Source organism: Patiria miniata, unplaced genomic scaffold, assembly GCF_015706575.1.
Source record: "Patiria miniata isolate m_02_andy unplaced genomic scaffold, ASM1570657v1 HiC_scaffold_27, whole genome shotgun sequence".
NCBI lineage: Eukaryota > Metazoa > Echinodermata > Asteroidea > Valvatida > Asterinidae > Patiria > Patiria miniata.
The window spans coordinates 4,250,288-4,273,134 of record NW_024037066.1 but is presented as its reverse complement, the minus strand read 5'-3'; the positions used below and the strand labels follow the sequence as shown (position 1 = coordinate 4,273,134).

Here is a 22,847-nt window from a genome sequence, read left to right as displayed (position 1 = left end):
CTCCAGTATGTCACTGGCTGTGCCTCAACATATTGACAGGGATTGCTGGGGGATTTTGCACTGATTGAGGCAGTGGTCACCCCTCCAAGGACCACATTCCAGAAATAACTGAGGCTGTATGCAATTTTTACATGGAGGCAGCTGGAGGATTCTGCAGGATTGAGGTTGCATCCTGGCAAAAATGCCTAGGGAGTTAGAGTTTTAATAGACTTGTGATTTAATTGACCTATCGCCTTTTGCGAGTTGGTCAAGACCCTTAGACAACCCTTTGGAAGTTTTGTACGCTAAGTTGTGTTTGTCTAAGATGTTGCGCGTTCCGCGTCCATTTGTACATGTACATGTATATCATGTAATTGAACGTTTCACAAGCTGCGTTGATGCGATTGTAACTCGATTCTATCATGATAGGTCAATTGCAACTGGACTTCTGATTGACCTCTGATGGACTCCACTACGACACTGTCTGTCACTTATACTCACTTTCATTGCAGGTGGTTCCCGTGTATCCTATGTTGCAGACACATGTGAAGGTATTCCATCGATCTGTGCAGACACCGTTGTTGCTACACCGATCGTCGGGACATTGATTCACCCGTCTACAAACAGAGGGGGCAACTGCAGCCCTGGTACTGGCTGGTACGATGTAGGATCCTCCATTCTTGATGTCGCGCATACAACCAGTGAAGTATACCCCTGATTGGGAGAGGGGCAAGACAGATGTTTTGTCGTCGTCGGGGACGCCCCCAATGTACATTTCGTCAAATAAAACACTGACACCAGTTGGAATGTTAACTTCTTGTTTGCATACCCCACCAGAGCATGTTGCAGTTCTCCGAGTACGTGTTGCCTGAGGGATGGTTACTGATAGGGTGATTGTTTGTGAGGTTACGATGACTCTCACAGTATGATATTCACCGTCATTTATTGTTTGTCCGAAATCATTTATTTCTATTAACGGTTGGCCACTTTGGAAGTATTTCAACAGCAATTCCCCATTAAACATCTCCAGTAGGAAGTATTTTACATTTGGATATGGACCCGAGTAAAGCAGAAGACCATCTGGTAAGGTGGTTTGAAGAGAAAGTGAGTAGTCAAGAGTAGTCGCGAGATAGGTACTTGGATCCTCAAGGAACGCCTCATTTTCAAATGATACGGAGGTGTCCGTTTGGCAGAAGGTACCATTGTAACCGTCTGTACACTGGCAAGTGTAAGTGTGATCGCCGGTTGCTTCATCATATGAAGGTATACAGGTGGCATCATTTAAGCAATTGTTCATGTCACAGCCTGTCAGCTGCACGGTACAATTACTCCCTCCATATTCCTCAGTGCATATGCATTCGTAATCGTTGATCAGATCGGTACACGTAGCTCCGTTCTTACATGGCACTGGAAGGCATTCGTCGATTTCCAGTTTGCAATCGTCGCCTTCCCATCCACCGGCGCATTCGCATGTGTAGCCATTCACGCCATCGTTGCAGGTTCCGTTGTTAGCGCAAGGTCCCGATGCGCATTCGTCAATGTCAATCTCGCAGGTGGTGCCTTTGTAACCATCGGCACACTGGCAGAGGAACCCGCTGGCGTTGGCGTAGCTAAACTGTCCAGGAAATAAGGGGTTGACACCGTTATACAGGCTCTGGTTGGATCGTTGATAGCACACGCCACCAAACAAGCAAGGCGCGTCTTGACACTCGTTGACGTCAACTTCGCAGTTTTTGCCCTCGTAACCTCTCCAACAGCTACAGTTGTAGTCCTTGATCAGATCTGCACATGTTGCATCATTGACGCAAGGATCCGGGGCGCAATCGTCAATGTTGGACTCACACTGTGGTCCAAAAAAGCCAGTGTCAGTGCAGTTGCAGGTATAACTGAGAGAAATGGAAAAGCAAAAACCTGAATCAGTAAAAGTAAACATAACCAATTCATTCTTTCGAAAACAAACAATTCTCTCAAGTGCAGTAGAATGTAAGGGGTATATGTACATTGTCAGAAATCCAGATTGGATTTTTATAGTAAATTGCACACAAATACAACATTTGTCTAAATAAAAATATCAAGCAACACAGAACACCCACAGATTATGCGAAACACATTTTCAACACATACATGTACATGTTCATCAACTCAACAATGCAATTAAATGGAAGTGTCAACACATAATATCAAAATTTTCAGTTACACTGTAATCTAACAAGTTCACACAGTACATCTATTCAAATTTTGAAACAAACCAACTCAACATTTACAAACAAACCTACTAATAGGGCATGCACACATGTTCACTGAATTTCACAAATATTGTTTAGTTGAACAAAAATACGGCACAATAACTAACCCACATGTACAATGCACGTATCAACAAAAACTTCAAATATTTCAACGTGACTCATGAAAGACAGAAGGAACTCAACAGTGACGTAACTCTTAATGACACAACTCACCAATGGCAACCAGCAGGATGTAAAAAGCTAATGAATACGAAACATGGTGACAAAAAAGGAACAATTTGAAGCGGGAAAAAGCAAGAGGAGGGTTGGAATGCGAGGTATGAAGTGCTAAGCAATGGAGGCTACATGTTCATGTATGCATTCATGATGATCAAATTAACATGGTAGCCATGTTTTGACATTGTTTATGTTGGCTGTTTATCGGACTTTGGCTTCAATTCCAGTCTGCTGGTTTTACACGTTGGTTACTGCAAGTTCAATGTACAGGGTACATGTACATGTACATGCATACATTGTACATCCATTTTCTGCATCAGAAAACATCAGATTTTATAAATTCACATTAAAAGTTTGCAGTCTTTTCGTTTGCTTCAAACATTAAAATCTGGCAGATAGGACCAGAGAAATTGTTTGAGAAATGGCGTTTACGTTTTGGATACTACGATTTCAATCTTCTGGAATTGGCGCATACCATTTGTGAAGCCATCTGTGATAATGTACAGCACGAAAGCAACTTCTCAGCATTTAAATTACAGTGTTTTGGAAACATTTTTACCAATCTTTGAAGTGGAGGGCTCAATACTGTGTTGCTCTGCTGGTATTTTGAAAATTTGAACTATACAGATGTAAGGTTTCTCAACCCAGGTAAAGCAAAACCATCTCACAATTGGAGCAAAGGTTACTTCTGAAGCAAATTTCAAGATCCAAATTGTTACAGACATGTTGATTTCTTTCTAACACCAATGAAATCAATGGAAGCAAATAACTGATTCAGGTCCATGGATCTCAAGTCAAGATTTCTTCTTGAATAACTTCATGATCCAAGCTCTCTTAGCAATGTAACTCCTTTCTGCAAGAACTGAAAACACAAATCACTGATATGAATGACTTGGTTTATGTCTCTTTACCGGTACTTACTCGTTGACTGCATCGATGCAAGTCCCCAGATTGCAGGGGTTGACTGCACACTCGTCTATGTCTATTTCACAGTTTGTGCCATTGTAGCCTGGTGCACAGTTGCAAGTGTATTCATTAATGCCATCTATACAGGTGGAGTTGTTCTGACACATATTCTGCTCACACTCATCAATGTTGGTTCCACAATATTTGTCTGTGAATCCTGGTACACAAGTGCATATAACATCGTTCAGCGCATCCATGCATGTAGCACCATTTTTGCATGGATCGGAATTACACTCATTCAAAGATACTTCGCAGTTGAGCCCAGAATGTCCTGGAACGCAAAAACATCGATAACCGTTGATTTCATCTTCACATCTTCCACCGTTTTGGCAGGGATTAGGGTCGCATTCATTAATGTTGTCTTCACACTGTTCTCCAGCAAAGCCCGGCGCACAGGTACAGTTGAAAGCCCCGATGCTCTCATTGCAAGTGGCGTTATTTCTGCAGGGGTTTGATGCGCACTCGTCAATGTCGACGGAACAGAGCGGATCCTCGTAGCCCACTAGGCACGCACAGTTGTAACCATCCACTAAGTCAAAGCAGATCTTTCCGGAGGTCACGTTGCAGTCCACGCCTACGCAGTCGTCGATGTTGATCTCGCAGTTGGTGCCACTGTAACCGGGTACACACGTGCAGTTGTAGTCCTGCGAGGGCAGTGGCGGTGTGGTACACGTGGCGCCGTTTTCACATGGTGTTTTATCTACACAGGCATCGTACAAGGTTTCACACATTTTCCCCACATAATCAATGGTACAGTTACACTGGAAGTCACCCACGAGGTCCACGCATACGCCGTTGTTCTGACACGGATCTGGATCGCATTCGTTGGTGTTGGTTGAGCAGTTCTTGTCTGTTTAGAAAAGCAAGAGACGAGAATAAACAAATCTAATATAATGATATTATTGTATTAAAGGTACGAAAAAACATTTGCTTTTGTTGTAATTTTCAGAAATGGATGGATTCGGGGGTACATGTAAGTATTTTAAAGCAAATATTGTTACACTGACTCGTTTACAGTTTTGTGTCCATAGAGGCTGGACAAACATGCTGTTCTTGTGGTCTGGTTCCCCGACTCTACTTCATACAAAACGGCCCAATTATAGACATCGGGGAATTGTCAGGTCAGTGAACCAGACTAGCTGGCTTACACCCTATGGGTGTGTCCCCAATTACATAAAAAAGGGGCCAATTAAATTTGGTATTTTGGGGGCAGTAATTGACAAAGTCAGTTTTTTCCAACAATGGTCGGCCGACCATCGTTGGAAATCGATACAAAAATTCCACTTTTTGTGAAAAAGACAGCACACCAAGTACTACAATTTTACAGGATGCTTGAGACTATTATTCACGAACAGTCAAGTAAGGTAATTCATAATAATTTGGTAGTTTTGTTTTTTTTGACGTTTGCAAATGTTATACATTAGCTTTAAGTATCTGAGTGAACTGATGTCTGATGGGCGCAGGAAAAAATGTTAAGGTTTTGAATGGTGAGTGGCCCCTGAGTGTCAGAAAACTCATCATTCACAGTTCATGAGATATGACCCATGAGCTTGAGGTCAGGGGTGAAGTATCTTAAACCCATCAAACTATCTTGGTTAATAATGAGTGAAAAGTAAGAAGCACACAATCACTGAAGCCCTGAAAATCAATAACACTAAAAATGTATTTGAAGTCGCATTCTTTCTTGCCTCCTTTGGAAAATGGCTGGATTTGGCAAGGTTTGGCTTAAAATTAAGGAGTTTTTGAATGACTTACCCTCATACCCAAGGACACAGTCACATGTATAGTCATTCACTTTATCCTCACAATCGGCACCGTTCTGACACGGATCCGGTGCGCAATCATCAATGTTATTCTCACATCTGTCACCGTCATAGCCTAACACACATTCACAGGTGTAGCTGTGAAAACCAATCACAAAAAAAATGTAGTTAACTTGTATAAGTTAAATCATGAGGATCCTTAAGCTTATTGACCTATCGCAGTAGAATCGTGTTAGAATCGGATCAACGCAGCTTGTGAAATATTGTCCAATTGAATTACATGATACAAATGGACGCGCAAAATCTGAGGCAAGCAGAACTTAGTGTACAAAAATTCCAGGGTTGTCTAAGGGGCGTGGCTAACACACAAACGGTGATAGGTCAATTTCTAAGGAGAGCTAACAATTATTTCTTAACCTGCTTCCACAAAACGGGAGTGAAGTTACAAAAATGAAAACACGAGATTTTCAAATCAAAAGAATATAGAAAAACAAGTGCTCAATGGGATACAGCACTGCTAATTCCATTTTGTTGAAAACTTTTGGGATGATGGCGATATCCGGCAAATTTTAAAATGTTTGGTTCACAAAACAATTTTGAAAGGAAAACGCAAGCAAAATTTTGTTGGCATGGAGCATTCTTAATGTAACAGGAAAGTTCCGGGTTTTAAGACCCTACTTTAGGAGGATCATCCACGGCTACGTTATCGGGTGAAATTGGACCAAAAAAGAGCTCAGACAAAGAGAACTAGCACAATCAGTTATAGACCTTTTATCATTCTGCCACCATTTCAGTCATGTTCCCTGTATCCAATAACAGTACTGAATGATAATGGCTTTTGTGCAAAAAGGAACCAGCCTATTTTTCTTCCAGCCTCTCCCTTGTAACGCTGATTTGAACGGAAAAAAAATCATGATGGCCGCAACATGATAGTGGACTATTAGGTGTAAAATGCATATTTGTTGATGAAGTCATATGTGATGCAATCAAGCTACATGTAAATGAGTTGTTTGTCAGGAACTTTCATTTGGAGATTCAGGCCAAAATAGGGCCACTTCATCACATCACCTCATCACATCTCTTGGTGTTCCAACTTCCATAATATTTGAACTAAAGACGGTATAAGAACGCGGTTTTCACAGCAGTAATGCTGAGTTTGTGCTCTTTTCAAATCTGTAAAAAAAAAAATTGACCAGGGTCAACAAACGACTCATTTAGCTTGATCGCATCACACACTTTCATTGATTACCAGTCTTTTCGTTTCATCAAATACAGCTAAAGGTCGGATAGTGTCTGTCCGACAGTAATTCTGCCCTCTCTATTTATTCTCCAAACTGAACCCGTACCTGTTGATCCCATCCACACAAGATGCGCCGTTCTGGCAAGGATCCAGTGAACACTCATCAATATCCACATCACAGAGTTCCCCATCAAACCCAGGCAGACAGGTGCAGTTGAAGTCGTTGATTCCATCCACACAGGTGGAATTCATCAGACACGGGTCGGAATCGCACTCGTCAATGTTGATCTCACAGTTGGTGCCGTTGAAGCCAGGGTAACAGACACAATTATACCTATGGCGCGACAGAAGTCAAAAATAAGAATTTAAATTAAAAAAAAAATTACGAAATTCTAAAGCAAATGAGAAAAAGTTGGTCTCAAGTCTAAAATTGTTATATTTTATCTGACCCCAGTCAAGTCGATTGCAGCAAGTCTAATTTACACATACGCTTCATGTTTACTACATGAATTAACCCAAACCACCCCAACCCTTCAAATTCCAATTGCATGTTTTGATGGAATCTGTTGGAGTGAGCACTGCACTACGAAACTGATTATGCTTTACGTGTGGTCAGGCATACCACAGAATCAGAGTCCAACAGTTTGGGCGTATGAGTTGCCAAATAGTGTTGGGTTTTGCAAGAGTGAGGAAGATTCCTAGTAAATCACTCAAATTTACCCACCACAAACCAGTGACCTAAGCCAGGATTTTTCCAGTTGGGAGCACTGGCATTTCATTTGAGCACCAAAGGCAGATCCAAAACCAACATTTTCAGGTGCACATTTTTCAGGAGGCTGAATGGCGAGGCGAGCTGGGTCCAGAAATTTGAAAAGCGGGAGGGGGAGGGAGAGGGAGAGGGTGGGGTGGGGAGAGGGGATGTTGAGGGAGGTGCTTATCATCAGATTAACCCCAACTCCCTAGGCTGATTTACTAGGAACCTTCCTCATCCTTGCAAATCCCAACAAAATATGGTAAACTGTGCACAGTTGGACTCTGTTTATTTGTGCTATGCCTAATCCCACGTAAAGCACAGTCAGCAGAAATCATCCCAACAGATTCCAACAAACCCTGGTGTTGGACTTTGGCTGGTTGGGGATCGTTTGGGTTAAAGTATTAGTACCTGTAAGTTTGACCAAGCCACTTACATGTTGTCTAGGTTTTCACAGTTTCCATTGAGGCAAGGGTTTGGTGAACACTCATCAATGTCAACACAGGAGCCAGACTGATTTGCTATTAACAAGAAAACAAAAAACCAAACAAATTCAGGAAAGTGACTAAAATCATCACACTTGGAGACATACTAACACTGTTTTAATTTCAGTTAAGCTCTGATGTAAAAAAGAAAGAAAGAAAGAACTAGATTGATATGGCTCAAAGCCAAGGGCAAAAAAACACGTTTCAAAAATACAGATTACAGAATAAAAATTGTCCCAAAATTTTTCTTGATATTAAATATTATAGAAAGTTATATAAAACCTGCTAAGGTCAAAGAAAGTGTAGAACTGCATATAAATGATTACTTTTTCCAGGTGGGCACTCGCATGTGTAGGCATCGACCCCATCAACGCACTCAAAGGTATCAGGGCAGGTCACGGAGACGCAATCGTCCATATTATTGTCACAGTTGGTACCTTCAAAATAAAACCTCAATGTTAAAGAGGTTGTGGAATGCTCGAAGACATTTCCGTCATTTTTTGGGTATATGTAGCCTAAGGTGTGATGAATAAAAATCGACTATTGTTTCTGTCATGAAATAAGTACAAAGGTTACTTTTGAGAGCTATTTTTCAGGTCCTGTTTCGACCCAAACGTGCAATTTGTGTAAAAGTCGTCGTTGCGGGCAGCAAACAAAACACACTAAATCGTGACGTAATAAACAGGACTCGTTTATGCTACTCTGCATCGGGAGTCCTGTTTATTACGTCACTATTTACTGTGTTTTGTTTGCTGCCCGCAACGACGACTTTTACACAAATTGCACGTTCGGGTCGAAACAGGCATGACAGGACTTGAAAAACAGCTCTCAAAAGTACCTTTTGCACTCATTTTATGACAGAAACAATAGTCGTTTCTATTTCATCACACCTTACGCTACATATACCCGAAAAATGACGGAAATGTCATCGAGCATTCCACAACCTCTTTAATGGCTACTGTGATTCTAATACTACCAATACCATTTCACTTGTATTGATGCTTAGCAGAGAAAAAAGGTTGTAGATTTGGGCATGATGTACTCAAAATTGTAGTTTTTTCCCCCACTTTATTCACCAAAACCAACACTTGAAACTTAGGCAATCAAGATGTCATTCATGAAAAAAAAATGGAATCCCATTATGACGAAATGTTCACCCTCTCAACCTTAAGCGGGCCATTACAGGATAATGCACAGTGCGACTAATAATTCCATTTTTTTGCGGAGCGGGTCACAATTGTTCGCCCATGTCACGCTTGTGTTCCTCATTAGCGTGGAAATGCCCACTCGCTACTGACTTCAGTCTGCTGAAGTAGTACATTTGTTAAGCACCTTTATGTGAACAGCTGTTAATAAAAATAGGAAGATAAAACAAGGTATTTACCATTGAAGCCCTGGACACATTGACACTCGTAAGCATTGTTCAGGTTCATGCAGGTTCCATCATTAATGCAAGGGAATGACATGCACTCGTCAAGATCTTCATCGCAAATCTTCCCGGTCCAACCATCTAAGCAGATACACACAAAGTCCCCCGACGTGTCTACACAATCGACACTGTTCAGGCAGGGTTCAGTGAGGCATTCGTCGACTGGTTCCGAGCACCGGTCACCGGTGTAGCCGGTTCCCGTGCAGTTACAGGTGTAGTCGGCGATGCCGTCGATGCACAGGCCACCATTCAGGCACTGGTGGACGGCACACTCGTTGATGTTGATGGCACAATTGTCGCCGCTAAAACCTGAAACACAAAAAAAACAAAGGACTGCAACGATGCCCACCTTTGATAAATGGTTCACGTAAGCATGAAAATTCCTGCTTATGTTTTTGCTAACCATTAAGCAGACTCATGAGAGCTTTGAGTAATGCGTATTTAAAGAGAACATTAGATACATGTAGGCCCCCCCCCCACAAAAAAATCTGGCTTATAAAAGCAGGTTGCCAGCTAAAACTCCATGTGATTTTCTTGCTAAGCAAACATCAGCTGAATACTCATCACAAGCAATACATCACGTGGAGTTTTGGCAGGTAACATGCTTTTATAAGCCAGACTCTCTTTGTGCTTAGCAGCGCCATGAAATTGGGCCCAGCTGTTATGTGAACTGCGTTTCTTTTACACACAAGGAATCATTTTGTTCAAAACGGTGAGTTTGGCCTTCCATGTACATGTAGTTACCTGTACAATCTCTTCAGGCCTTTTCACACTGGAGCCTCTCAACTCGGGTTGAACTCAACCCTGAGTTTTTTACTTTTCGACCCCACCTTCAACCCTGCATCATTTCACACTGTTTCATGCACAACTGAGCTTATTTCGCTCGGTTTCTATTGCGTTGAACCCTGGTGACAGTTTCAACCCAGGTTGAAAATCTCAACCCTGGTCTGGAGCAGGGTTGGGTTCAACCCGGGGCAAAATCAATCTCAGGGTTGACACAGGGTTGGCGCAAGGTTGTATATTTTAAAATGTGAAACGCTGCATGTTTTCCACCCTGTGTCAAAACTACATCTCCCCCGAGATTATCTAGTGTGGACATCATACCGTCTGCACAAATGCATTGGACACCGTTGTCAGTCTGTAGGCAGGTTGCATTGTTTTGGCACGCGTCCGCATCACACGCATAGGTTACATTCCTCTCGCACAGAGTACCCTCGTATTCATCTGAACACTGGCAGTAGGTGGAGTTGCCTATGGCGTCTTCCACACAGACTCCACCATTCTGGCAATCCAGGTGGTATTCTGGAGTGTTAGGACTGATGCACAGTGGCCCTGTAACATGGACAATAAAAAAATGTTGCAGGGAATAGCAGACAGTGGCCCTGTTATGTGGGCAACAAATGCTTCTTTTTCCAGAGCCAATATCAAAACATATTTTGATGCATTACACACTATGGGATTCAATTTTTATTTTAAATCTAGGTGAATAATTAAAACCAAGCTAAATGAGTATATTGTTTTTCGCATTCACAGAAACAGAAGAAAACTGGGCCTATGGGCTCCAGTCGGCCATTTTTGTGGATGTGACACACTGCACAAAACTTCAATGTCGGATAATCCCTGAGATGCATATATACATGTAACCCAGATATAATAGAGAGATTAAAAAGGCCTATGCATATCAACAGATTCAATGTTTGTCAAGCCACCTGTTACCAATGGGAAGCATTCAGTTTGTAGTCAGTAATTCTAAAAACATTCTACACAATGCGGGCACTATCACTAAAGTCTCTTTTGATTAATTAAATACATGGCGATAAAGTAAATTAAGTACACAAAGGAGGAGAATAAGAGCTTTCTAATGACATACACGTACATTTTTGTACATGTACTGTTGTTGTCAGTACACGTAGCTCTTTAAAACATTGAGGCTATATATGTTTGCATTTCAAAAGGTTTCACTACCAGTCAAACGTAATATTTGCATAAAATCAAGGGTGTTATTTTTGTATTACAAAGATACGTGTTCATGTACATGTAGGACACAGAATTGACGGAAACTTGAGCACAAATGCTCTGTATAAATGTGAGTCATTGTATATTGTACTCTCTTTTTGGCCCAAACTTGGTCAAATACTGCACTGATGGAATGCCACAGTCTGGTGAGGCTACTGAAGCATGTCTGCCCGCCTCTGCCTGTCTGGAATGTCATTGTATTTTACACCATACATAAAGTGCTCCAGCCTCCAGGGTTTCCAAATTTCCTGGTAGATTTAACAATGTACTTGTACATTCACATCTATTTGACAACTAGTTTGGTCTGTCCTTTATGCAAAAAAAATGTCTGTAATTATTGTATGTAGGCCCAGAAACATGTACATGTTCATTCTACATTCATTGACATTATGGCCTGTACATGTTCATTGTACATTTACATACATGTACATGTATGGTACATATATGTACATGTAAATGTATGTAAGCATACATGTACAGTACATGTACATGTACACATGGTATCCAAACTATTACATGTACACCTCTTCCATTAAACAAACGCGTCATTGTTCAGTTGTTTCTGTACACATTTGTAATACTGTAGGATGCAAATGTGCATTCAACTACTGTAAGTTAATTAACTAGCAAGCAAAAGTGAGCCGCACAGTAAATAAAAAAGTAAATAGTTAAAATGTTAATGTTAATAATAATAATAGACTTTTCATTCCCGCAGTTTTCATGCAAATGGCACATTAAATTAAGTTAAAATGTGCAAGTGACATTGTTCAAAATAAGGAGTGCACGTGTACATTAAACAATTATATGCACAATTATTAGGGACATTCTGATTAACAATTGGTCTTCCCCTTCCCACTTTACAAGCCATCAAACAGTTGTGATTTTCACAAAGAGCCATCCGAATTCAGCTGTGCATTTGGAGTATAAAAAGCTGCGGTAATTTCACAGTCAAATATGTCAGATACAGGAGTACTTTTCCTGACTGTTTGCACCGTAACATCACTCCTCACACTCTTCAGCACACCTGTTAGGCGAAAAAAAAAAAATATTCGGTCTCTGGTCAGACCAAACTTCTGGAGTTGACACGGCCACGCGGCTTTTTTTTTTTTTCAAGCTTGGATTGTACAGACAAGGTGGGGTACTATTTTGCTTTTCTGGTGTCCTCATGTACATTGGTGTCCTCCATAATTTGCCTTGGTGCTTTCGATCATTTGCCTTGGTGCAATTTCCCATTCCTTGGTGCTCTTTGGTAAAAAAAATTGAGGTGCGGAAATAGAGGGCGCTGTTGGAGCTACCGTGGAACATTTTGAAGAAAAAAAAAAGATCGACGCGCATGATTAAAATCGACGCGCGCGCTGACCAGAGACCGACTTATTTTTTTTTTGGCCTTACATAAATACTACAAGAGGCCTACAGTGCAACAGGGTTTCATTTACAGATTTGCTCTTCTTTAATCCTTTAGACAGCCTTCTTTAGTATAAATGAGCAACATGTACCGGAACATGTACCTGGACGTCCTGAAGATTACATTTTTTTCTCAGTATTCTCAGAGAGGTACGTATATTGTGAATGTCTAAAATGTCCAAACTAAAAGTTGGATAAATTAGTCATTTCAAACCATGGTTCCTTCAGTTAGAAAACCTAGCCCCCACCAGAAAAATTGACTTTTTTAAAGGCTAAATCCACCATATTCCTATGCAATGTTAGTAAACTACTAAGGAATTGCCCCATGTTTCTTGTTTGCTTCTACAGTGCATATCTAGCTTGCATTTTTTGTCTGCTTTCTAATCTGCATGTTGTGTATGTACATGTACCTTTGTCAAGTTCACAATTTACACCATCGTAACGGGCCGTGCAATCGCACAAGTATCCGCACGGTGCCTGAGCGTTCCTAGAGCAAACACCATTGTTTTTACACGGAAGTGTATAGCATGGATCATTGCACGCTGAAGGCTCTAAAGAAGAAAAACAAAATCAGTTGGAACACACAACATTTTCAAGGGGCATACCTGGGGGGGGGGGGTTGCAAATCTCATGGAGCTCCGAAGCAAAGAAAATTGCTTAGCACAGAAATTATTTGCTGAGAAAAAGCAGGATACCGGCCAAAAGTGTATGCAATGCATGCCTTGTGAAAGGTTCTCAGCTGATTAATACTAATTAAGCTATGCTGAGCAATGTTGTTTGTCTAAGCAGCTCCTTGACACTGCGCCCAGAATCAGAGGAGTTAGTAGAAAGGGATAGGGGAGCAGTGAAGTTACATACAGATGAGGCTTGATGAGATCAGTTTTGGAGAATCACTGATCACTGAAAATTGATTGGTACTGAAAATTCAGAGACACGTTGACAATATTTCTGCTCAACACTCTTACTGTGTCTCATTCAAACTTCATTCCTTCATGTCTGTCAAATTGTGACAAACATCAAAAGACTATTCAATGGTGGTCAAGTTATGACTTCCAATTTTACAATCTCATCAAGACTCAACCAAAAGAAAGGTGCGATAATGGCGGTGCTGTAAAAACGAATGCAAAGTACCAATGGAGCTTTGTCAATGTCCTTTGTATTCCAATTTCCAAAGAACTCATCAATGCAAGATACCAATATTCTTCAATAACTTTCACCTCCCTGCATTTTCCGTATCACAATTTCTGTAAGGCTACATTTTGATTTTTTCAAGTTTCCAAGACTATTCGGAATGAGCATTCCGATGGATTTGTCCATTCAAGTAATTTCTGATGACTTTGCCTGTACTTCCTTGCTAATTAACCAAAGAGTTTTTGTCTTGAATTCCAATCAAAATGTGTTTCATAGGTCACTTTCCAAAGCTTTTCATAAACATTTCTTAGACCAAATGTTGTAAAGCTCACGTCTTACCGCACAAGAATTTTCAATGTTTGACAATGGAAAATTGATCAGTCCTGAGTTCGTGGATTTTGATTTAGAATGAAATTTTCCAGAAAATCAAATGGTGGATTTGCAGTCATTTAGGAACCCACATGGCGGCGATTGTGTGCAGTGATGGCATAAAAGTCAGTGTTAGATTTTCAGATTAACAATTGAAAAAGGAAACTTCAAGGAAGAAAATAAAAGAGTGAAAATGCTAGCTTGAGATTATGCACAAAACATCGAAACAAAACACAGCACTTCTGAATAAAATTTGGTTTTAACTGAAAGAAATGAAATGTCCAACAACTCAAAATAGTACCAACATCATGCATATATTTACAATGTACATGTAATACATGTATGAGTGCTGTAATTTCTCAAAACTATATCATGATAATATTGCGTCAAAGGTCAAACCAGAGGAATAGACTCGTAGATTTTCAAATGGAACAGAAAGGCACATTTGCAGAAAGAAAATTGGTTTTAGAGTTCTCAGAAGGGTTGTGCTTAAAACTTGTTTTTTTTAAATGGCTACAAAAAGAGCGAGCACAACAGCCCAAGGTAGCAAAGCGGGCAGAATGACTGCATAATGTGTGAAGTCATGGACCATGATATTTAACATGTTTAACATTGCAAGTTATATATATAAAGTTTATTTAGATTCCATTCGCTTGTAAGATTTGCCCATTATGAAGTGGTAATGACATGATGAATGAATGAATACTTGTTTTCATAACTCCATGGCGGTGTTATTGGTCACACAAATTCTATAGGCCTATCAATCTTCGCAACTCCAATTCAAACCAAAGGATTGGCAATGTGTTTCAGTTTTCCCAGGATGTTTTAACTGCCGTTTCTTTTACCCATGATTTGTTTCTCCCTCCCCTGTTTCTAAAATCCCCTCAGTTGCTTAATTCCTTTTTCACGTTGAAACAATGATGCCTTCCACTTTTTGGGGTTGCCTCCCTCCCCCCTCCCCATTTTTCACCTGAAGTTCTGCACTTTAATATTTGATGAAATATTTCTGACAATTAAAATTAAACTCATTGCTACATCTAGCTCTGATTCCCGTTCCCATAATATGGGAAGATGACCTCATCATAAGGTCACACCAGCATCACATTGACTACTTACGACACCCTTGCTGCAATTCCAGAGGGCAGACACCCCAGTTTACGTTGTTCCAACTCGTCGCGCTATCCAGCGGCAGCCCTGTAACTTGCTCCATGCAACCCACAAAATCAGTCCCTAAGACGACCTCATCACCACCGCCGGACAGGTCAATTTCAAAAAGTTCACTGTTTAGCGAAGCTGACGCGAGTGTTATTAAGTTGCTGTCAACGGTCAACACAATGCCTCCTAAAATGTATCGCAAACTTAAAAGCACCCATTTGCTGTTGGTTGCGTAGTCTGGTCCGACTTCTGCGGACTTTGAAATTGCCCCAACTGTCCAAGCAGCTCTGATGTAGCCAGAAGGGGTAACGGACAGAGTGAAGGTGTCTCCATTGAAGCCCGTCTGGGTCAAAATTTCCCCTTCATCACAAGTTCTGAAATTCAGCCACGTTCCTAGCGGGCTCTGTAAATCTAGTACTGTGCCGATAGTTACAGTTGATGAGACATTGAAGTAGACTTTGCTTGCAGGGGTGTCCTGGGCTAGTGATGGGTGGAAGGACCCTGTGTCAAGTATATAAACAAAGAAAAAACATGCAATGGTTAAAACTTCATTTGTAACCTGCTTACAGTTGGATGCAGAAATGAAGAAATGGGAAATAGAAAACTGCTGATTTTTGAACACACATACTCTTCATAAAATGAAAAAGGTCCTCTTTAATTCGTTCCAATTACAATACAAAGGCAATTTAGGCAACTAATTAAACCATGTTTATTTTCAAAAAGACATGTCTGAATGAATTATAGTCTACATGTACATGTACATGTACATTTGTACTTGTGCATTCTATCAATGGCAAAGAATTTTTTTAATTAGTTTGAATAACTCTGAGCAGACAGTAACATTTTCACAATTGGTTTCAGCATACGTACATGCACTCCTTGCATTCCTTGGAGTACATATACATGTATGTCTACATGTACATGTGTACATGTATGCTACAGTAAATCAGAAATTCTTGTAGGCAGACACCTTGGTTTATTCTCAGGATATCACGTCACATGATGTATTATTCTTCCAGTTCCCACAATGTGTAAACATTTAGAAAACACTCAGTAACCAAAAACCACATCGGACTCTTAAATATCATTTTGTACAAGGGGTGAGGTCATAATCAAAGACCTGTGTCACAGGAAAAACAAGTATGGGAAAACAAGCTCAGATGTGTTGCCAATTTTTTTTTCAAGAAAAATACATGTTAGTTGTTGATTTGAATCATTAAAGCCACATTCAATACGTTTATAAGCTAAATGTACAGTTTTACATGTCCATCATTTGCAGCTATCTGAAAAGTAGCTGGCGTAATTATTTTTGAAAAACATACTTGTTTGAAAGATAGTAAGGGAATTAAACTCCCTGTGAAATTATTCTTTCTGGCAAGCTGTCATTTTGAAGCAATCAACGAAAGAAGGCCTTTCCAACGGTGCTTCTTAAGACGCACCGTAGGAAAATTTAAATTAGTAGTTTGTTTTGTTATTCAGCGAAGCGCGCGCAAGCATTGGCACGACGCACACGCACCCCCGGTTGCTATAATTCGTCGGATCAGTGCGCAACATCGCGTAGCTGCAATCGGCTCAGTGAGAACGTGTCTTGGACGCTGAATTCAGGCGCAATTCAAAACATGATTCAGCAACTTTTGATTTAAAATTGAGATCCTAGAATGCTGTTTTTCTCGGAATATACAGCTGAAGCTGAGCTCAAACTTCATCAGGTTAGTTGTTCAGTACCCTTCTTTAGATTTTGAGCACTTTTGTTGCTTCAAACGAACAAAATGCACAAATTACAAATGATGGACTACATGTATATCTTTCAATTAGTCATCAATAAAGAAAGATTCAACAGAAGTATAGAAAAGTACACATAAACATGCGTGTATGCACACACAGAAAATAATGAGCTTGCCATTTCAGAATTCAGACTGTTGAAAAAGGTGAGGCCCAATCTTTGACAGACAAATATTTACAGTAAAAAAATTACTACATTTCAACATCTACTTCTGTTTGTTGTGTGAGGCAATACCAGATAAAATCTGTCTTTGTCAATGTACAGCGAGAGAGGGACAGGTTTAGTAGTTGCGTTTTCAGAACCCTGGTTATTTATTAACAGACTGTCAACACTTCTGATACGGTTGAAAATATCTGGCGCGCCTGTCCGCTAATGAATACATGTCATCAGTGAAGTGGTTGCCGACATACAACGCTCATTATTGCAACTGTTAATTATTAACCGGTAGCTGGCACTGACTCGCAGTGAAATAATATACACGCAGTGCCAAAAAATAAACATGTTTAAACAGAATAGAACTTCTTAAGTCTTACTTAATAATACAAATTGTTTGTTAATGTTGTAAACTATGCATGTTATGTAACTGAAGAACTGATTAAAATACTTCAATATGGAGCAAAAATAAACTAAACCTGGCTGGATATGTGACAAATTGTATGCGGCCAGTTGTATTTTTATACGGTCTTGCTGCTGTTTTTGTTGTCTAACGAAATGTACAATGATCCAAATATTAAAAATTGGTATTTCCTCTCCTATTCAATGATTTTCTTTTAAAAGTTCATTACTACATTTGTTTTGTATCTAAAGCAGCCAGTAAAATTCAGAAGTACTAATTTTCAAAAGAGCCCAAAGGGGAACTATAATGATGTCTAAAAGTTTGGGTACAATTGAAAATAATCATAATATCTAGCAAATTATAGAGATTAATCTGTGTACATGTTCAAACTGTGTGCTTGTTTATGTACAAAATGTATGTACATGTACGGTGCAAAGTTTAAGCATGTCTTGATAGTTCCAAAGTACAAGTACATGTACATTTGTATGCAAACCTTACCACACCTGTAAACCCCAAGCATTAACCAGGTTAAAAAAAAAGAAATTAAGAAACAAAACTTGCTTACGTGTATGTAGCTGTTTTTCTCAGACAGGATGTTTATTTATAAATCAAACTGCTCTATATGTATGTTATCGACTTTTAGAGATTTAACCTTACAATTAGTCATTTATAAACAAAACATGTTTTGTAAGTGACGTTTTCAGCTACATGTACCTTACATGTACATTATGCGTCACCAAAATATGCCATGGACATTTTTACTGAGTAAAACTTTTGTCACCCATGGTCCAAACGAAACTGTGTAAGTATTCCAACAAAAGCATGGTAAAAGCAAACAAAGGTTAATTGGCTCAGTGACTGAATACAATACAACAGTTCGCAATTTCCTGTTAAAATGCAACCTGAATTTGTACAGGAAGTATTTGAGGATTAATAACTTCCTGAGTAGCTCCAATGGTTTAATGAACATTGCCAATGCAGGTTTATCTTCTGTTTTTGTCTAGTTTTTTATTTCCCTTTTCTTTTTTTATTTGGGTTAGATTTTTTCCTAACAGACATACATGTAACAACGTAACAGAAACTACAGTGAAGCCATTTGACATGCACACACATACACTACTGTAATTTGGGCAGTCTTTAGTCATTCTTTGATTTTTCGTTGAACATCCCTCGTTTATTTGCAGATTGAACCCTTAAAATTCTGGCCATGCTGAACATTTTACACAGAAACATTCTCATTCCTACAATGAAAGATCGACTGATCCATTGATATTGGTCAAAGTTTATCTCCTTGTGTGCCATAGCAGACTGGTTTCAAGTAACAAATTTAAGAATCTGTTAAACATTCAATCCACGTCCACAAAAATCATGGCTTTTAAGTTTTATCAAGATTTAAGAAGCTGGGACTGATAAGAAACATTCTTGCTGATGAAAGTGAAAACTAAAGAAGTAAAATGCAGGTCATCTACAACGTTCACAAAGAAAATTGGACTATCCCTTTGACTTGCTAAGTTACATGTAATTCTTCTTTCTGTTGAAGTTGATTTCGTTATGGAGGAAAAAACAACGTTATTGTTATGTTTAAGGAAGTCAACTGTTGCGCACATACATCAGTTGTCAACTGAATGGGTCTCATACTTTTAAGTACAATGTACTTCCCTTTAAGAAAACAACCTTCAGAGCAATGAATCAGAAAGAACAATTAATCCTTCAAATTCAATAAAAAGTAGGAATAGAGCCCATACGAACGTCTACTGTAGAAATTTTTCCAAAGTCCAGAGATATGAACGAAGCTACTGGTAAATATTTTCAATTGCAGGAATCGAACTCAGAACTTTCGGCATTAAACACACATTTAGTGCTTCAATCGCTGGAGAAATTTAAAATCTCAGTTTCCCAATGTTATGTTGCAATTCCGTAACTATACGTAGTTATTTTCCTAGTTCCGGATAGCAAACATCATTCAGGCTGCTTTCGGCACAACTACTCCACGAATTCAAGTGACATTGATTAAAAAGTTTACCTTGAGTGATGGAGAGGCCATCAAAATTTAAGCTCTTTTTATTTTGATTTCACGACGTCAAAAGTACCGATGTCACTTTTCCTAGATCCGGATCGGTTCAATCAGTTCCGAATCGATCAAAACTGCTTCACGCGAAAAAAAAAAAAATGATCTTTTTTTTTCAGCCAGAACCAACCGAATCAAGCATATTGTCTGATAAAGAATTATTTCACTTTCCAAAAATAGTTCATTCAAGAGAATTCCAGCAAATTTTAAAAAGAGAAAAAAACGTAAATGATTTTGAAACTTTTGTCTGCAGCGCAACAGCTCGAACTCACGCACCGACCGAAAATCTTTGACACGTCACACAAAACCGATTAACGTGCGTGTAGTTGGGTCGTAAGTGCACACACTATCCGGAACTAGGCAAAAGCATACGGTCATTCGTTGGCAAATTTTCAAAACTTAGAGACTTTACAACTTATTTTGATTCAACAAGCATTCGATGCAAGAGTTTATACAACTGTAGTGTATGAACAAAATATTCGAAATCACACGGTACAGGTGATATACCGAGGAGAAAATTTATCGTCGATTCGCAGCGCCCGTGATTTTCTACAAACCGTCCAAACATGTCGAAGTGCGAGTCGGAAATCTGGCCAAAATTCCTCTTCTAAATATTTTATCGGGAAAATCTTTGTGTATCAAGGAGCTTACATTTTTCTTCTCAAAATGCACATCGTCAGAAAAAAAATTATTGGAGACTAATCCAAAAGAGGTAGGTTTTTATTTGAAGCGATCCGAAACTAGGAAAAATCCGGAACTAGGAAAATGACTGTACAAGTAGCCGTTAAAATCTTTTCTTTCTAGCTTATCACTGTTCATGGATCCTGATCCTGAGGCTGAGTTTTAGGTGTGTTTTTTTTTTTTGCAAAAAAGGAAGTGACATCTGAGAAACAGACAAAATGTTGCAACCTGACGCCACTTCCGCAATTGTGTACAAAGTCTATGGAGAGTCAAGCAATTTTTTAAGTACTTCCTAACAACATTGGAAATGTTTCTCAATCTCAGTTCCAGATTCATGTCTTTAATATCATGTTTGCAATGAATGACCTTCACAAGTTCATTGAGATGACAGGGACTATGAAAAAAAAGTGGCGTCAGGTTGCAACATTTTTTCCAATTGTAATTTGAGTTACACTCCCCATGCTCCCGGGACCTCTTCTTCAATTCAAAGTTCCATCATGTCCATTCGGAAAGTTGCTTCGTTCTCAAGTATATTCAAGGGGACTCTCACTCCGTAGCCTCGTAGCCGCCAACAGGGTGGTTGGTTTGGACTTAGAATTTTTTCAGCAACTCCCATTCCTTTTGTGTTGCTTCGTTCTCAAGCATATTCAAGGGGACTCCCACTCCGTAGCCTCGTAGCCGCCAACAGGGTGGTTGGTTTGGACTTAGAATTTTTTCAGCAACTCCCATTCATTTTGTGTTGCTTCGTTCTCAAATAATGGACCCCCACTCAGTATCCGCGTAGCTGGCAATGGACTTGAATTGTTTCTTTTGCAGTGATTCCAACCTCGTAGCCAGTGATTTTAGGGGTGTATTTCCGAGTGGCGGGGTATTCTGCAATTACTCCGATTCCCATATCTGGCCATCACTTGTCACCCTGTGCACAAACCCTATTGGACTGGTCTGAAAATTTCCAAGTGTTTTCTCAGTAAAAAATTCAAAATTTGTCCCTGCTATTAATTATGACTAATTTTTAGGACATATCACTCTCTGATGGCTGGTGGTAGAAGGGGGAAGATAGTGATGGCCAGATATGGGAATCTTTCTTTCCATTCATATGACACTCTGACAGGCTAAAAATGTCAGAGCTGTTTATCGCAAGTTTAGCTATGGGGAGAACGTGGTGCCTGCTTTCTCTCCACGCTCAGCCTCTGGCATGTTGTCTGGCGGCGCGGCAGACGACACCACGGTCGTGAGGGCCGTGGGTTGGCCTTCGCGTAAAAATCCACAAGCAAGCAGTGCAGTGTCATGAGTGTGTACGGTGTGAAAAAAAAACCTACTCGATTTACTTACCAAAACACACGCAGAAAATGACCAGTAACGCCACCATTTTGCACCTGGTATGTTCTGAAGGATCCATTTTATCTTCTTTTTTAACTCTACAGATCGAGAAACAGGTTTATCCTGGAGTAAACCTCGCCATTTCTGACAGTTGGAATTCGCAACTTCAACAATGTTCAACGTACGTGTTGTAAATGATTCATGCTCGTCTGTTGAATAATCGATACTTGCCGATGATCACAATAATCGGCTCTTCATGATTATGAAGCATTTTAATTTTAAAAACCTAATTTATTAGAAAAAATCATATGCGAAGTACGCAACAAAGTCTGTACAATTTACTTTCAGTAAAACTTTACAAAATTATCAGTTTGTAGTCACATATTGTTTCAGTTATGAGGACTCAAATTATCGGTCCTGATACAAATCGATTATGTCCGTTAGGGTCTCAGCTATTTATTGAGTTCAAGGGTCGACGTTTCAATCTGTGTGGGTGGGGGGTGGAGTGAGTTATCAGCAGGTAGTCCAACCTCGTCTCCAGGGTGTCGAGCAGTACGCGCCCATCACTACCTGCTCTCTCACCCTTATAGACCGCTTGCAGACGCGTTCGATAATTGACGCGCGAAGATGCGCGACGCCATGTTGTGGGACAAAATGTGCATGGATAGATATGCGCTTGACCCACAACATGGCGTCGCGCGCCTTCGCGCGTCGATTATCGAACGCGTCTGCAAGCGGTCTATTGGATCATTTGCATGTGCAAGATTTTTGCACACGTATGCAAATGAGGAACAGTCTGGTGCCTGGATATGCGTTACACACTAGCGTTTGTTTTTGTATGGGGTGTCTGGGGTAAAAACAGAGTCAATTCGTAGCAGCGCGAGCACGGCGTGAGTTACGAAAACACGATTTTTGAAATCAAACTGTTACGATCTTATCGAGACAACATGCAGTAACATATTCATATTAATATGAGCAAATTGGAAAGGAAATTAGTATTTTCGAGAAGGCGTGGACGAATGATCGCAAAAACACGTACTGCACGTTGTGAATATATAGCACCAAGTACACGATAAAAATCCATTACAAGCCAATTGCGGTATCCAATCAGGATACAGGAAGAAAGTTTCCTATCCAGGGTTTACTATTGGAAACGCGGTTGGAAATAAAGTAAGCACTGGGGACGAGGTTGCAGGTAGTCGTCAAGCCAAAAATATGTAGCGCTCATAAAGTATGCCATTTTTCGATTCCGGTGAAATTAAATGAGCGATGTCTGTAAGTGTCTGTCC

General features: G+C 40.0%; 1 protein-coding gene across 4 annotated transcripts in view; it reads right to left on the bottom strand.

Annotated features, from left to right (window-relative positions):
- LOC119734184 (protein crumbs-like) overlaps positions 1–21,773 on the bottom strand; it is a 38,425-nt gene extending 16,652 nt beyond the window's left edge. For 2 of the 4 annotated variants that reach the window (XM_038207534.1, XM_038207538.1), the window contains exons 1-12: positions 21,571–21,773; positions 15,112–15,651; positions 12,906–13,046; positions 10,180–10,407; positions 9,031–9,384; positions 7,973–8,083; positions 7,598–7,682; positions 6,517–6,744; positions 5,163–5,308; positions 3,363–4,257; positions 2,439–2,465; positions 481–1,865 (exon numbers count right to left, since the gene is read on the bottom strand). In XM_038207534.1, coding sequence (XP_038063462.1) covers positions 481–1,865; positions 2,439–2,465; positions 3,363–4,257; positions 5,163–5,308; positions 6,517–6,744; positions 7,598–7,682; positions 7,973–8,083; positions 9,031–9,384; positions 10,180–10,407; positions 12,906–13,046; positions 15,112–15,651; positions 21,571–21,637 — 4,207 coding nt within the window. In that variant the 5' untranslated portion in view covers positions 21,638–21,773. The remainder of the gene's footprint in view (positions 1–480; positions 1,866–2,438; positions 2,466–3,362; positions 4,258–5,162; positions 5,309–6,516; positions 6,745–7,597; positions 7,683–7,972; positions 8,084–9,030; positions 9,385–10,179; positions 10,408–12,905; positions 13,047–15,111; positions 15,652–21,570) is intronic. The other 2 variants (XM_038207535.1, XM_038207536.1) reach the window with 2 other exon arrangements.
- Positions 21,774–22,847: the final 1,074 nt, after the last annotated feature.